The 15,905-nt window shown below is 39.3% G+C and overlaps 1 protein-coding gene across 5 annotated transcripts; it reads left to right on the top strand.

Moving 5' to 3' along the window:
• The first annotated feature begins 8,417 nt into the window (after window positions 1–8,417).
• LOC107821064 (cellulose synthase-like protein D3) lies at window positions 8,418–14,143 on the top strand. 5 transcript variants are annotated; one of them, XM_016647457.2, is made up of 4 exons: window positions 8,418–8,574; window positions 9,832–10,733; window positions 11,019–11,826; window positions 12,157–14,143. In XM_016647457.2, exons 2-4 carry the CDS (start codon window positions 9,877–9,879, stop codon window positions 13,909–13,911), a joined length of 3,420 nt encoding a protein of 1,139 aa, XP_016502943.2. In that variant the 5' UTR covers window positions 8,418–8,574; window positions 9,832–9,876; the 3' UTR covers window positions 13,912–14,143. The 5 variants fall into 5 exon arrangements, with proteins under 5 accessions (XP_016502943.2, XP_075108553.1, XP_075108565.1 ...); XM_075252452.1 differs by having other exon boundaries at window positions 9,826–10,733; XM_075252464.1 differs by having other exon boundaries at window positions 8,444–8,784.
• The last annotated feature ends 1,762 nt before the right edge of the window (window positions 14,144–15,905 follow it).

The raw sequence follows: 15,905 nt of genomic DNA, 5'->3' as shown, positions 1-15,905 counted from the left end.
CAGCGAGCTCATAGTCGCCACTGATTATTGAATTTTTTGTGGCGACATCAATTGCTGCAATATGAGAATTGCTGGGGATAGCCAATTGTTTTTGTGGCGACTTCAACTGCTACTAAAAGCAATTCTCTAGTAGCGATTAAAGGCTGCCACTTACAGTTATTTATTTTTTGTGGCGACAACTGTCGCTGCTAAAAGCCACTCTTCAGTGGCGACTTGCCCCCTGAATCTGTTTCGTGGAACATAATTTGTGGCAACTTGACATACTTTTTGTGGCGACACTGTTGCTACTAAATGGTGACATTTTGTGGCGACCCTTTGTAGTCGTCACAATAAAGTTTAGTAATGGATTAAGGTGCAGCAAGTCCAATGTCGCTGCTATAAACATTTAGCGGCGACATTTAATGATTTAGTAACGACTGAGATCGCCGCTAAAAGGCAGATTTCTTGTAGTGTTCCACGTTCGCGTAGAAGGAAACTAGAATTGGAAGTTTTTGGTTTTTCATACTTTGCTCCGGGTGGTCCGAAACACAACCGAGCCACTCGGGACCCCGTCCAACTGCATCAAGAAGTCTATAAACATAATACGGACCTGCTCGAACTCTCAAAATGCATAAAAAAACAACAAAACCAAAAATCGCACCCCAAAACTAAATTGAATCAAAATATGAACTTCAAGTTTCTAAATCGCTCCAAACGCACCGAATCATACTTAGGCTACTCGGAATGATACCAAATTTTGCGTGCAAGTCCTAAATTATCATATAAAACTATTCTTGGTCCCGGAATCCCATTTGGACCTTGATATCATCAAAACCTACTCCAAACTAAATTTAAAGAACTTCAAAAATATTCCAGGAACCAACTTTCACTATTAGGCGCTGAAACGCTCCCGGATCATCCAAAATCTTATCTGAACATGCTCCCAAGTCTGAAATAATTATAGGAACCTATTGGAACCGTCGAATCCCGATTCCGAGGTCGTTTGCTAAAAATGTTGACTGAAGTCAAACTTAGCCTTTTTAGCCAACCTTAAGGAACCAAGTGTTTCGATTTCAACCTGAACTCTTCCAAGTCCCGAGCTAACCATCCCCGCAAGTCATAAAACAGTAAAAGCACCTACGGAAAGTCTTATTTAGGGGAACGGGATTCTAGAAAGTAAAACGATCGGTCTGGTCGTTACATAGCATATATTGAACACCCTTTGTTAGGAAATTTTTTCCCTTTCTTTTAAGTTTGAACACCTTTAAAAAAGTTCTTGGCTTCGCCACTGTGTATGTTATGCTGTTAGTAATTCCAGATTATGGCTCTATTTCGAGGGCTGGCTTCCTAAATAAGATAGTGGAAAACCAAAATTTAAAATGCTACTTATTCTTCTTTGCATTTGCAACAGAAAGTACTTACTCTCTTAATCATGAAATACTATGATAATAACGTTGCCCAAAATATACAACCAGACAGTAATGGAGCTTTTGTTACTGCAGTGGATCTTAGCGCGCTCCCTAATTTATCTTCACCACTTAAGCTTCAGTTTCCCTTTTTCCTCCTCTACCAAAATCTGATAATAAACTAAACCCCGAAATTACCTATCTAATAAACTGACAAAAATCAGTTCCCTGTTTAACTGCTGGATAAAGTAGTTACCTATTTAATTTGTTTAACCTGGAAAAGGAAAAAAGTTCCGTATGTAAAGATAACTTACACCATCTTCTCTCAAGTTTTCTTCCACCTTGCTGCCACTGTTACTGTATTTTCCCGTGTCTTAATACTAATTAAAAATCAATCATGTGTTCGAGACAAAAACTTCGTGCTCAACCCTAAAACTCAGTCATAGTCGTCAACCAACCCCCTCCATCTGACACCTCCTACTCAAAACCTAACAGTGACCGTGCACCATCAACTCATCGGAGCCGATGAAGAAAGTCACGTGTCTAAGATCAAATTGTTAACTTTAGTACTGGTCAACCTAATAGCCACATAATATTGGAATGTGCCTAGGAGTATTCATTCCCGGAGTTTAGTAAGCAATTAAGAAGTTGATAACTGCGGCCTTTGCCTTGTCTTCACTTCTCCATGTTTTTGTTGCTTCTGTAGCTACAATATGGAGATTGCTTTTCGTTCATTGGAAGTAAAACTGAGAAATATGAGTTCTTACCAGATCAGAAGAGAAGAGTCAAAATTGTGGAATTGTTTTTCGCTTCAGCCCTATTTCAGATCTTTTAGCTTCTTCTTTTCATTGGTGTATAATTTGAATCTGCTTTTTGTAATTAAGATTCAGTTGCAACCTAATCTTACATAATATTAGGTATTCTTAAAATTCTTACAAGTGGGCTTTCTCACAGATTTGCTAGTGGAAGATTTCATCTTCTGGGTTTGTAATAGGGGTGGCAAACGGCCGGGTCGGGTCGGATATGATCGGGTCAAAACGGGTAATTTAAGAAAACGGATAAATTATCCGACACGACCCGTATTTGTGACGGATAAATATGGGTTTATCCGGCGGATAATATGAATATCCATATTATCCATAGCTTCTTAAATATGTTCACTTATGAGAGAATTACTAGTGGTCCAAACTTGAGGAACCTCAATTTGAGGCTTTACAAATATTAAAGTTAAACACATTAGTTATCATTTGATTAATCATTTTCTAAGTGGATAATATAGTTCTTTATCCATATTCGACCCATTTTTAGATGATTCATTATCCAACCCATTTTTTGATGAATAATATGGATGAATAACTGTTTTTTTTTAACCTTTTTGCCACCTCTAGTTTGTAACACAAGTGTCACAAGAGAAAAAACGAAATGTTGTTATTGTAAGAAATGCAAATAATATGAAAAAATAGAGGAATGGAACATCAGTTCCTGTCTTTAATCTTTTGTTCATGAATGTGTGCCAATTTAATTCAGTAACGTATGGTGACCGTTGAGTTTTTTAGATGAAGCATCTTTTAGCAGTGACTTTTGGGTTTTTAAATATAGTAGCACATAAATGGGGAAAAAAGGAGAAATTTAAAAAATTACGGAAAAAGATAAATATGATTCTTGGGCAAAGAGATATGTCACATCACTCTCTATTGTCCCTCCTTTATAGATAGATATATAGATTTATGCACAACTTAATAACTTGCATTTTCTACAATCTAAAACCTATGACTTATAAACTCAAATTCAGATAATTCACTTAATATATGAAAATAATTTTCTCGTATTCCAAAGTAATTCACATAAACGGAGACAGAAGAGAAAACTGACGCTACTCTTGGATCTTAGCCGAAAGACCGAAAAAGGATAAAATTTGGACTAAAAAGGCAATGAAATATAAAAACTTTTGGATGAAGTTGGTTGTTACTATCACATTGGATGAATGGTCACGACACTCATTTTTTTGGGAAGTATGGTGAGCTGGAAGCTGACTGGCGCAAAGATACAGTATAGTCTAATGGAGCGCCGGACATTTTCCTAAGTATGCAAATACGACAATAGGCATAAGCTAAATGGATAATACTCCGGCTTTGCTAATTCGTCCAAACGCGTTGTATTATCTTTTTGGCCAAGTATAAATTTGAAATTCGAAATTCGCGAGGGGTAGTTGTGGTAAATATCCGAAACACGTTGGATAAAGTTGGTAACAACAAAATCGAAGAGAAAGGGACAACAGTTCAATGTTGTCCGGGCAAAATAGCTTATCACCCTTAAATTTGTCGGGGATTATTAGTATGGTCTTAATTATCCTTCAACTAGGTCTGTTGAGAGTTATTATCTCCTGAATACTGATGTGGCAAATTGTGTGGGTGCACTTATCTGACACGTGAATTTTTCTATATATATGATATTTTTTTGAAAAATAAAATATATTTTTACCTTTTTAAGTATGTTACTTTTGTAGATAATTTTTTTCGAATACAATTTATAATAAAACTTGGATATAACTATATTACTTAAGCTAAATTTTTTATTTGGCTAAAAATAATAAAGTGTTAGTTAATCTTTTTTTAAATTTGTCCTGAAAATAAAGATTTATACAATTGAAATAAATAGTCAAGACGTCAAAAAAGTTATAAAAATATATAGTTTAAAATTAATTATTTTGGCTATAATTTTTTATATAGCTCTAAATTATGGTGCTCTAAAAATATACTCCATCCGTTCCAATTTATGTAAACCTGTTTGACTGAGTACGAAGTTTAAGAAAAAAATGAAGACTTTTAAAATTTGTGGTCCTAAACAAGTCTAAGTGGGGCCCAGAGTATTTGTGTGGTTATAAAAGCTTCTCATTAAGGTAGAGTTGTAACTTTAAGCTAAATTGTTACCAAATTTAGAAAGGGTTCATTCTTTTTGAAACGGACCAAAAAGAAAATAGGTTCACATAAACTGGAACAGAGGAGTACTTTTTTATATATTTTACCTGAAATATAAAAATACACAATTAAGAAGAAATAAAAAAATAGAACAATTGCAAGAAATAACTGTTAACAACTGTTATACACCGTTACGGTGGGCCACGAGAATCACGATGCACCAGGGAATTATCACCTACAGCTGAGCACCACCACAACAATCTCTTTTGCCAATCTTTGATCACAGGATGGAGAATTTTGTAGCAAGTGTTTGAAGTGTGGACGTGCTAGGTTTTCGGAAAAGTTCACAGAATATTTGGTCTTAAAAAACTGATACTGTAATAAAATATTTTTTGAAAAAAAGAAGAACAAATTTAAAAACCACTGTTTATTCAAAAAGAGGTCCAGAGTATTTGTATGATTATAAAAACTTCTCATTAAGGGTAGAATTGAAAGTGTTTATCGTGAAAATGGTAATAACAATTAAATTTGATTAAGAAACTCTAAAAATACGTGATCTATTTTTATGCTAGTTTGTTAAGCAGCTGATGCTATGTTATGTGAAACTGAGAAACGAAATGAGAGTTAAAGATAAGGTGATAATCAAACCGATAGGTTAATTATCGGGGCCTCGAGCTTGTCGATTCGGGGGCCTCGAGGTCGATTCCGGAGCTCGGCTGGGAGCTATTGGTGGTGGTCAAAGTATGGCTAACGGTTATAATAAAATCAAGGAAGGCTCTTTATGGTCAATGATAAGCAATAAATGATGAACAACAATGAAGATGATAAACGAAAACAATAATATCAAGAGAGTATGTTAGAAAGCAAATGAAATGTTCTTGTATATTTTTGTGTGGAGCAACTGAAGCAACAGAACCTTACAAAATGACATGGATCCACTTTATATAGGAGAGAAATCCCAACATAGTATAAAATACATTAATGATAAAGAAGCGGAGATGGGACAGCTAGAAGACATCCTGATTAAGGGTTAGGGTAGTCCACTAGGCCCTGTCCGTCTTAGTTACGTGCCTTGGGAACTCTCCATTTCTACCGTGACCGCGGTCAACGTTGTCCCAAGAACGAGCGTCGACGAACCTCGAGGGAGGATAACTCGATCATGACCTTGTAGCCTCGAGACTTCGAGATGGTCTTCTGAGGTGCCTCGACGACGAGAAATTGGACCCTCTGATTCCACCGTATACAGATAGTCCTCGCGTTTCTTAGAGAGGAACAATAAGAAACGATTATGAGCTTTTAATATGACGGCATCATCGTTGTGATGTCAACCTATCAGAGCATTAAATGCCATGCCCAAAAAACCACGCAAAGGTCGCTGTTAGACGCGACTATCGAGAAGCCCACGAACTGCTACTAGTTCGTCCCTTCCGCTTCCCACATGACTCATATAAAGGCACCAATTATTGGATAATTCTTACTTTCCCAACTACTTCAGATTTGCAAAGCCAGACCCATCCCTACCTGCATCTTTTCTTCTTACTTTCTTAGAGAAATTCCACCATCATCATGGATAGAACCTCAAGATGGTTCCTCGGAAAGACGAGGCTGCCTCTTCATCTCGAACATCTAAAGGGAAACCCAAAGTGATACCCACCTTGGGACAATGTACTCCCACCAAGCTTGATATGTCGAAGGACTTTACCATCGATAACACTTCATCCACACCGGGCCGATGCAAACACGTGTCCCGATACATTAATGTCGTGACTAACGTAGGGACGGTGAAGATAGATTGCCGATGGAGTGAGGCAGTGGAGGTGGAGATTCCCAACCCTGATGAGAATATAACGGATAACAAGGCTGGCTTCCTTCATGTATACACTTACCCGTTCACTTTAGGTCCTATCGATTCCTCTAAATCCCCTCCCCGGAGATAGATTCGGTTATCCTCGATTTTTGTGACAAATATCAAGTGACGTTCGGTCAAATCTATCTTTCTTTCTGGAGGATAGTCTTGATGCTCTGCCATTTGTCCGATGGGGTTGCGGGCGAGACCTTTACCCTCAACCATTTGATTAGGTTGTACAACCCTCGATTTTATCGAGGTTTGATCAGGCTTCACCACCGATCCAAAAAATTATTTTTCTCGAGCACCGACGAGGAGAAGGATCGAGGGTGGATGAGTAGGTTCATCCGGGTGAGGACCTCGAACATTATTCCGGCCGGGAGGATGCCTTTCCCGGAGAAGTGGAACACACACATAAGCATTTTTTCCCTCGGACATGTTTTGTGATTTTCTTTCCTTTCCTCCAGAAAAATGACCTCTTTTTGGTTTCTGCAGCTACCGCTTGTACCCCGAAGCGGTCTCGGATTTGCCGGGATGGATCGAACGGTTGGACACCGCGTTCCCATATCTTGTTCGGTCTTGGTCCGACCTGGCTAAGAAGCGATGGGTGGCCAAGAATCATGGTAAAGCTTCCTTACCACCTATGCCTTAGATTTATGTTTCTCCCCGTATCCTTTGTGCTGATAAATTACGGTTACTGCGCTCGTGCAAGCCTTGATGAGAATATGCAGATGAGGCCGCCCCTTGGTGGCGAGATGGAGACTTCGGAGCCCTCCAAGGGCAAGCAAAGGAAGGGTAAGGTGGCTTTCGATCCTCCCGTGAATCGAAGACCCTCGAGGAGGGTATCAATGTGGTCCCGGATCCCACGACCGGATTTGGTGCAGTTTCTCCTGGGGGGACCGTCGCCGCTGATCCTGAAGGGTCGGGACCCAGAGCTTTTCAGGAGCAGGAGTTGCCCATCGGAGATATCGATGACATAGATGGTCTCAGTTTGGGCCCTCAGTTCTCGTCAGGGGAGCTAAGGGATGCTCAAAATGCGAATACCGCCAAAGCCGGGGGTCCTCTCAAGGGGGGAGGCGTGCTTGGAAACATTCTAGATGATGTTAGCGAGAACGTCGATCTTGACGCTACCGGCTCTGTCAAGGCGGCGGAAAGGTTCATGCAGCAGGTGATAGCTATTTTACGTATATTTCCTTTAGCCTCAAACATTATTCTTCATTCTCCTAACTCTTCTGTTTTGCTTTAGTGTAAGGAGATGTATGACCATACCCTCTCCAGGCTTAATGAGGAGCTTTTGTGCCATGAAAAGGAGCTTGAGAGGCTGACCTTGAGACTGCGAGAGTCGGAGGCTTACTCTTCCCGAAAGGAGAAAGAGTCAGGCGAGCTCCGGGCTGCTTTGGAGAGAGCACTCTGAGAGAAGGCTGCTCTCGTTGAGCAGGTATTATGTTATGCATGAGTCTGCCCTTTGTACGGTTATAATAAAATCAACGAAGACACTTTATAGCCAATGATAAGCAATAAATGATGAACAACAATGAAAATAATAAACGAAAGCAATAATATCAAGAGAGTATGTTAGAAAGCAAATGGAATGTTCTTGTATATTTTCGTATGGAGCAACTGAAGCAACAGAACCTTACAAAATGACAAGGATCCCCTTTATATAGGAGAGAAATTCCAACATAGTACAAAATACATTAATGATAAAGAAGCGGAGATGGGACATCTAGAAGACATCCTGATTAAGGGTTAGGCTAGTCCACTAGGCCCTGTCAGTCTTAGCTACGTGCCTTGGGAACTCCCCATTTCTACCGTGGCCGCGGTCAACGTTGTTCCAAGATCGGGCGTCGACGAACCTCGAGGGAGGAGAACTCGACCATGACCTTGTAGCCTCGAGACTTCGAGATGGTCTTCTGAGGTGCCTCGACGACGAGAAATTGGACCTTTCGATTCCACCGTATACAGAAAGTTTAAACTAAATTGTTTCCAAATTAGAAATGAATCATTTTTTGGAACGGACAAAAAAAATAGGTTCACGTAAATTGGAACGAAGGGAATATAATGTAATCAAATGAAAAATAAAATGGTATCCAATTTTATACTAGCTCAAAATAACCCCGGATGCCAAACGAGAAAGAAAGAACGAAGTCCGGTTGTAAAGATTGTGAAAATATCCCTTCCGCACAGGAAACAATCACCTGCACCGCGTATCAAGCGTGCTTGGACCGACCCCCTATATTCCTCAAATTACTTTTAAAACCCCACAGATTCCGTGTTTTGTCACAAAATATACTCTTTTCTTCCCCACTGCCCTTACTAAGAAATCAAACCTTCAACAGCAACAGTCCAAAGCTACCATTACCAAATGCACATACACTTCTCTGCCTACTTCGCCTAGTAATAACTTTATAGCAGAGAAGATAAGGTAAAATTTACAAAAATCTCAACTTTTTACCCATATATGGAAACTTATTCATTCAGATCTCTTACTTTTCTCACTAAACTCCTCAATAATATACACATTTATTTGGTCTCTATGTGTATTTAAGTATCACGGCTTTTGTGTCCCTTTTTTTTCTTCTTGTGATGCAGACCAAAAGCCTTAGCCGGCTGCTGTAAGCTGCAACATTGGAAGGTGTGAGAATGAGCTTTTTTTAGTTAATTTTTTTGAAAAAAAACAATATAGTTTGAATCTTTTGTAGCTGATATTTTCTTTTTTTTTTTTTCAAAATTTTGAGGTTGGTAAATACTAACTATTCATTTTTTAAAGTTCTTTTAAAAAGGGGGTGACGAAAGAAAGAGGGAGGAAAATGGGTAATGTGTATTTTGTATCACGTAATAAAGATTTGTAAGTAATTTAATTGGACAATGGAAGACTAAGTCCTGTTTATAACATTTTGATCGGGACCCATTTGAAAGCTTTGTTACAGGTGTAATCTGTAATGTGTATATGTTTGCAAGTAGTGTGTGTGTATATTTTATTGGTATTTTGTTTTGAATGTTTCTTACACGCCTTCAGTAGGCTGATTCTCGTTGTGTTTATAAATTAATGTTGTCAAATCTTTATATTAGTAATTGCTATATAAGTATTGGGCAAGCTAGTGGATGTCATGTACCTCTCTCTACTTGTGCAAAATCATTATGGTCCAGATTTATATAGGGATGAGTTTTAAGTGAAGAGAAGGATCTGGATGTGTAGTTGAACTTACTTTTTGGGTTTTCCTAGAGATGGTGTAGGAAAATCTTGATTGTTTTGAGTTGTTGCTGTATCTCATCAGGATTTAGGTAATCTCTTGTTATGTGATTGTTGTTTTATTTTGAACTGTTTTGATGCTTTTCAAACAAAATGATCAAGTGTTTTTTGCTTAAAAAGGTGATACGTTAATGCTTTTTAGTTAATAAAGAGAGAATTGGCTTTGGGAAAAGAGAAAGAGGAGGTTTTTGGTCATGCTTTGGTTTTCTCTGCATCATTGACCTGCACAAGATCTTTAGTATTTTTTCCCCTTTTCAGCTTTTCTTTTGAATCTTCAAAAAGATTTTCATTTTCCTGTTGCATAAAGAAGTTGAGTCTTTTGAAATCCAGAGCTTGTATATCCTTTGAACTGTTGTTTTTAATCTTGATTTCTTAACTTAGAGTTAACTATCTTTTTCTGGTTACTTATTTGGCCTTGTGCAGTTTCAGGGTTTGGTGGTCATTGAGTAGTCTTTTAGCATTACCTTTAGCAATATGTCTTCAAGATCCTTCAAAGCCTCAGATTCCCAACAGGGTAAGCCTCCTGGTGTTACCTTTGCAAGGAGGACCTCATCGGGTCGGTATGTGAACTTATCAAGGGAATCTCTGGATAGCGAAATTAGTGGCATTGAATTTGCAAACTACACAGTGCATATCCCTCCAACCCCTGATAATCAACCTATGGATCCTTCAATTTCACAGAGGGTTGAAGAGCAGTATGTATCAAATTCCTTGTTTACCGGAGGTTATAATAGTGTGACTCGTGCTCACTTGATGGATAAGGTGATTGAGTCAGAAACTAACCATCCTCAGATGGCTGGTGCTAAAGGTTCTTCTTGTGCTATACCTGGTTGTGATGGGAAAGTCATGAGTGATGAGAGGGGTGAAGATATTCTTCCTTGTGAGTGTGATTTTAAAATTTGCCGGGATTGTTACATTGATGCTGTCAAAACTGGTGATGGCATGTGTCCTGGTTGTAAAGAGGCTTACAAGAACACCGATTTGGCTGAGAATGCTGTGGATCCTTCTGGACGACCTCAGTCTTTACCTTCAAATGTTGGGATGTCTAAAATGGAGCGGAGGTTGTCGTTGATGCGATCAGGTAATAAGTCAGCGATAATAAGAAGCCACTCAGGGTTGATGAGGAGTCAAGCAGGGGATTTTGATCATAATAAATGGTTATTCGAGACAAAAGGGACGTATGGATATGGAAATGCTATATGGCCAAAGGATGAGGGATTCGGAAATGACAAAGAAGATCGTGTTGGTGAGCCTTCTGAACTTCTGAACAAGCCTTGGAGGCCGCTTACACGTAAACTGAAAATACCGGCTGTAGTTCTTAGCCCATACCGGTAATTTCTTGTCCCTAACAGTTTCTAATGCATTCTTTCTTCTCTACTTCTTTGAATTCAAGAACAAAATTAGGCGAAACTACCCACGTCCAAGTGCTATTGTGCTTAATTTGTAAGTATTGTTTTATTATATCGGATACGCCTGTGCATGAGGTTCTGTGTTTGTTGCATATGTTTTTATCTTGACATAGTGCCAATTTTATATGGTGGGTAGTGTTTGTCTTATTGTTGGTTATTTTCTTCTACCTATTTGAGAGGTGTCTTAACGCAGCTCCATGTATACAGGCTCTTGATTCTTATTCGCGTTGTTGTTCTTGGATTATTTCTTCAATGGAGGGTCACCCATCCAAACAATGATGCTATATGGTTATGGTATATGTCCATAATCTGTGAGATTTGGTTTGCAATCTCTTGGCTACTTGACCAGCTTCCAAAGTTATGCCCCGTCAACCGTGCTACCGATCTTAATGTTTTGAAAGAAAAATTTGAAACACCAACTCCGACCAATCCCACAGGAAAATCTGATCTTCCAGGTATAGACATATTTGTCTCTACTGCAGATCCTGAGAAAGAGCCACCACTAGTCACTGCAAACACGATACTGTCTATCCTTGCTGCTGATTACCCTGTTGAAAAGCTTTCGTGCTATATTTCTGATGATGGAGGTGCTCTTCTGACATTTGAAGCAATGGCTGAAGCTGCAAGTTTTGCCAACATTTGGGTTCCATTTTGTCGTAAACATGATATTGAACCAAGGAACCCAGAAACCTACTTCAGCTTGAAGAAAGACCCTTACAAGAATAAAGTACGTCAAGATTTTGTGAAGGACCGCAGACGGGTGAAGCGTGAATATGATGAATTTAAGGTTCGAATCAATAGCCTCCCTGATTCAATTCGTCGGCGTTCTGATGCCTATAATGCTCGAGAAGAAATCAAGGCCATGAGGCTTCAGAGAGAGGCAGCTGGGGATGAGCTTTTGGAACCCATCAAGATAACAAAGGCCACTTGGATGGCAGATGGGACCCACTGGCCTGGCACTTGGATGGTTTCTGCTCCTGAGCACTCTAGGGGTGATCATGCAGGAATCATACAGGTATTGATTCTTCATATTAATTTGTTGCTTCCATAGTTATTTATTGATCAGGGAATAATTGTTTGATGCACTACTGATGCATATGATCCCTCCAGCTGAATCCGATCCTCGTTGTTCCTCCCTCCAAGGATGAGGAAAAAGAGGATAGAAACTTATAGTTACTTTCTTCTCCCTGATTATTATTAATTGTCTTTAGCGGCTTCTCATTTTGCCAACTGTATGTTTATTTTGCTATTTTATATACTTGGTCAGCTGACAATGGCTTGTATGTTAGTTTCTTGAAGTAATAGATTTGGTTTAACATTGTTAGTTTTTTTTGGGAAAATACAGGTTATGTTAAAACCTCCAAGTGATGAACCCTTACATGGAACCTCTGTTGATGATGGTCTAATTGATTTAACAGAAGTTGATATTCGGCTTCCCTTGCTGGTATATGTCTCTCGTGAGAAGCGTCCTGGCTATGATCATAACAAGAAGGCTGGAGCCATGAATGCCTTGGTTCGAGCTTCAGCCATCATGTCTAATGGCCCCTTTATTCTCAATCTTGATTGTGATCACTACATCTACAACTCGCAGGCAATGAGGGAGGGAATGTGTTTTATGATGGACCGAGGTGGGGATCGAATCTGTTATGTTCAGTTTCCTCAACGTTTTGAGGGAATTGATCCTTCCGACCGTTATGCAAATCACAATACTGTTTTCTTTGATGTCAATATGCGTGCCCTTGATGGACTTCAAGGTCCAATGTATGTTGGGACCGGTTGCCTCTTCCGCAGGACTGCTCTTTATGGTTTTGACCCACCACGAACCAAGGAATACCACCCTGGTTGCTGCAGCTGTTGTTTTGGTCGGCGCAAGAATAATGCCACTGTGTCTTCTGTCTCTGATGACAACAGGGCACTTAGAATGGGGGATTTTGATGATGAGGAGATGAATCTTGCTTTGTTTCCTAAAAGGTTTGGTAATTCAAGTTTCCTCATTGATTCGATTCCGGTTGCCGAATTCCAAGGGAGACCACTTGCTGATCACCCCGCGGTAAAGAATGGACGACCACCTGGTGCTTTAACTATTCCACGGGAACTTCTTGATGCCTCCACTGTTGCTGAAGCGATCAGTGTCATTTCGTGTTGGTACGAAGACAAAACTGAATGGGGTAATAGAGTTGGATGGATTTATGGATCTGTTACTGAAGACGTTGTGACGGGGTATAGGATGCATAATAGGGGTTGGAGATCTATTTACTGTGTGACAAAGCGAGATGCATTCCGTGGCACTGCACCAATCAATCTGACCGACAGGCTTCACCAAGTGCTCCGATGGGCCACTGGTTCCGTTGAAATCTTCTTCTCTCGCAACAATGCTTTTTTGGCTAGCCCTAAGATGAAAATTTTGCAGCGGATTGCCTACCTCAACTGTGGCATCTACCCCTTCACCTCAATATTCCTAATTGTTTACTGCTTCCTCCCAGCACTTTCGCTTTTCTCTGGTCAGTTCATCGTCCAGACCCTGAATGTCACCTTCCTCACATATCTTCTCGTGATCACATTGACTCTTTGCGCGCTCGCGGTGCTTGAGATCAAGTGGTCTGGCATTGCTTTGGAAGAGTGGTGGCGTAATGAGCAATTTTGGTTGATTGGTGGCACAAGTGCCCATCTTGCTGCTGTGCTTCAGGGGCTTCTAAAAGTGATTGCTGGCATTGAGATTTCATTTACACTGACATCAAAATCTTCCGCTGATGATGATGATGAATTTGCTGACCTCTATATTATCAAATGGACTTCCCTGATGGTCCCACCTATTACGATCATGATTACTAACTTGATTGCAATAGCTGTTGGTTTTAGCCGGACAATATATAGCACGATACCACAATGGAGCCGTTTGCTAGGAGGGATTTTCTTCAGTTTCTGGGTGCTAGCTCATCTCTATCCTTTTGCTAAGGGATTGATGGGAAGGCGCGGAAGGACGCCAACTATTGTATTTGTCTGGTCAGGACTTATTGCCATCACTATTTCTCTCCTTTGGGTTGCAATCAACCCCCCTGCTGGTAGCACTGAAATTGGAGGGTCATTCCAGTTCCCTTGATTTTTCTAACAGGCATACTCCAATTAGCTCCTCCACAATCCATTCAGATTATTCTTTAGTTTCATTTTTTTTTTTTTTTTTTTCTGTAGCAGAATATGGACAGGGCCCTTGAGTGTTGTGTGGATTTTGCCATCACTATTGTCCTTGAATTTTTGTTTAGAGAAGGGCAAATCGTACAATACATTGTAATCTCCGCCTCAAGATAGATAGTAAAGTTAAATTATTTTGATAATGCTTGGCACCGTTCTTGTTCCTGTGAAGTTTTCAGTTTTTACTGTGATTCTTTTTAGGAAAGTCGGACATTGTCAAACAAACAAACTCTAAAGTTGTTTCAACCCTGAAGATTGGTGCATACAATTTGGACAAGTCTTGTTAATTGTGCTTGCTCAAGTATTATCCATTTTCTTCTTTGATGATGCAGCTTATCATGCTCTAAAGTCATCTGCAGAGTACTACCAAATCCATTAATCCAAAATTTTCATCTTCTCAAACCAACTCCATGACTTAACTCTTCGCGGAATCTAAAGGGAGATCCTTATATTCCAATTGAATTATTTAATGTTAATGAAATGGTCAAATACACATTATCGCTCCTTTACAGACCACTTCAAATATTTAGGTACGTGAATTCGGGGACCGAGTTTCTTAAAGGGGAAGAGTATAATGACCCAACCATATTATAAATATCATCTAAATTGTATGTTGAACTCCAAGACGAGAATTTAAGTTACGTTATATATATTATTATTACTTGTATACTATTTAGAAGCGACAGTTAAGGCCTCTTCGTCGTCCTGCTTTTTAAAATTTACGGTTAAGTCCTTTCCATTGTCCTGCTGGGCTATTAATGTTGCATCAATACTAGGGTACTTTGGTACTTTTGCGCCGACTACTTTCTCCGATGTTAAAACCTTCCCCTAAATTCTCCCCGCTCTCTGTCTCTATTGGCACGCGCTTCTTCATCGTCTCTTTAGTTACTATGTGGAAGCTCTGCAACACCTGCGCTTTGATGGCATGTGTAGTGTACTTATGGCATTAACTGTTAACCCTTGAAGCCAGTTCACTTTTGCTCTCCTTGTTTCTACTAATTTGATTTTTAACCTCAGGGTTGTATTAGACAGTTTACCGGACTGCTTAGCTGTGACCACCCAATAAATTTTGTAACATGCTCTGTTTCGCTTTTTGGTCGCCGCTTTTCTCCTAATCATCTCTCTGCCCGCTTTCTGATAGGTCAGTACTCAAGCCTTCGTCTTCCATCTCCTTCTTTAGATTTGTTTGTCTGTGTTAAGGTTTAGCAAAGGGTTTTGGTTTGATTTCCAAAAACCAATAGATCTAAAGCTATTCCAATTTTGGGCTCATTTTAGGTCCTTGTAGTCTTAGTGATAAAAGAAAGTAAAATTAGTGACAATACTAGGTAAAGTTTACGTATTTACAGTGAATGAAACTTTTGTAAAAGAGTAAATCATCCTTCATCATTATTAATCTAAACAGGAGTTAACAGGATTATAAGATAAAACGCCATATGAATCGCTGGAAGTAGAAAGAATAGCAGAAAAAGAACCTTTTCTATTCCTTACATTGCTTTAGGAAAGAGGTTGTACCCCTACCACTAGAAATTCATTTAAATTAGACAAAGATCGACTTCCTTCGAACTCACAAAAAAATAAATAATATAAATACATACCACATGTATACAAACATTTCCATGGCTCTTTTGTGTAGTTGTACATGAGTCTGGACAACAGTTTTGCTTCTTATTAGCGGAAGTTATGACACATGGTATGAAATTAGACTAGACTGAATTTATCGAAAATAATTGCACAATTACAAGATATGGCACAATGAAGGTAACCACATATGCTTAGACTCCACTACAGGAGAAAAGGAATAAAGGGGAAAAATTGAAAATTCAAGCCTTTTATAGAATCTCAACAGAGGGGGCAATACTAGTATGTTCTTGATTGTCTGCAATATAAGCACTATTTCAGATGCGA

The sequence above is a fragment of the Nicotiana tabacum genome, chromosome 1 (assembly GCF_000715075.1).
Source record: "Nicotiana tabacum cultivar K326 chromosome 1, ASM71507v2, whole genome shotgun sequence".
NCBI classification, from domain to species: Eukaryota; Viridiplantae; Streptophyta; class Magnoliopsida; order Solanales; family Solanaceae; genus Nicotiana; species Nicotiana tabacum.
This window is presented reverse-complemented; position numbering and strand designations above follow the sequence as displayed.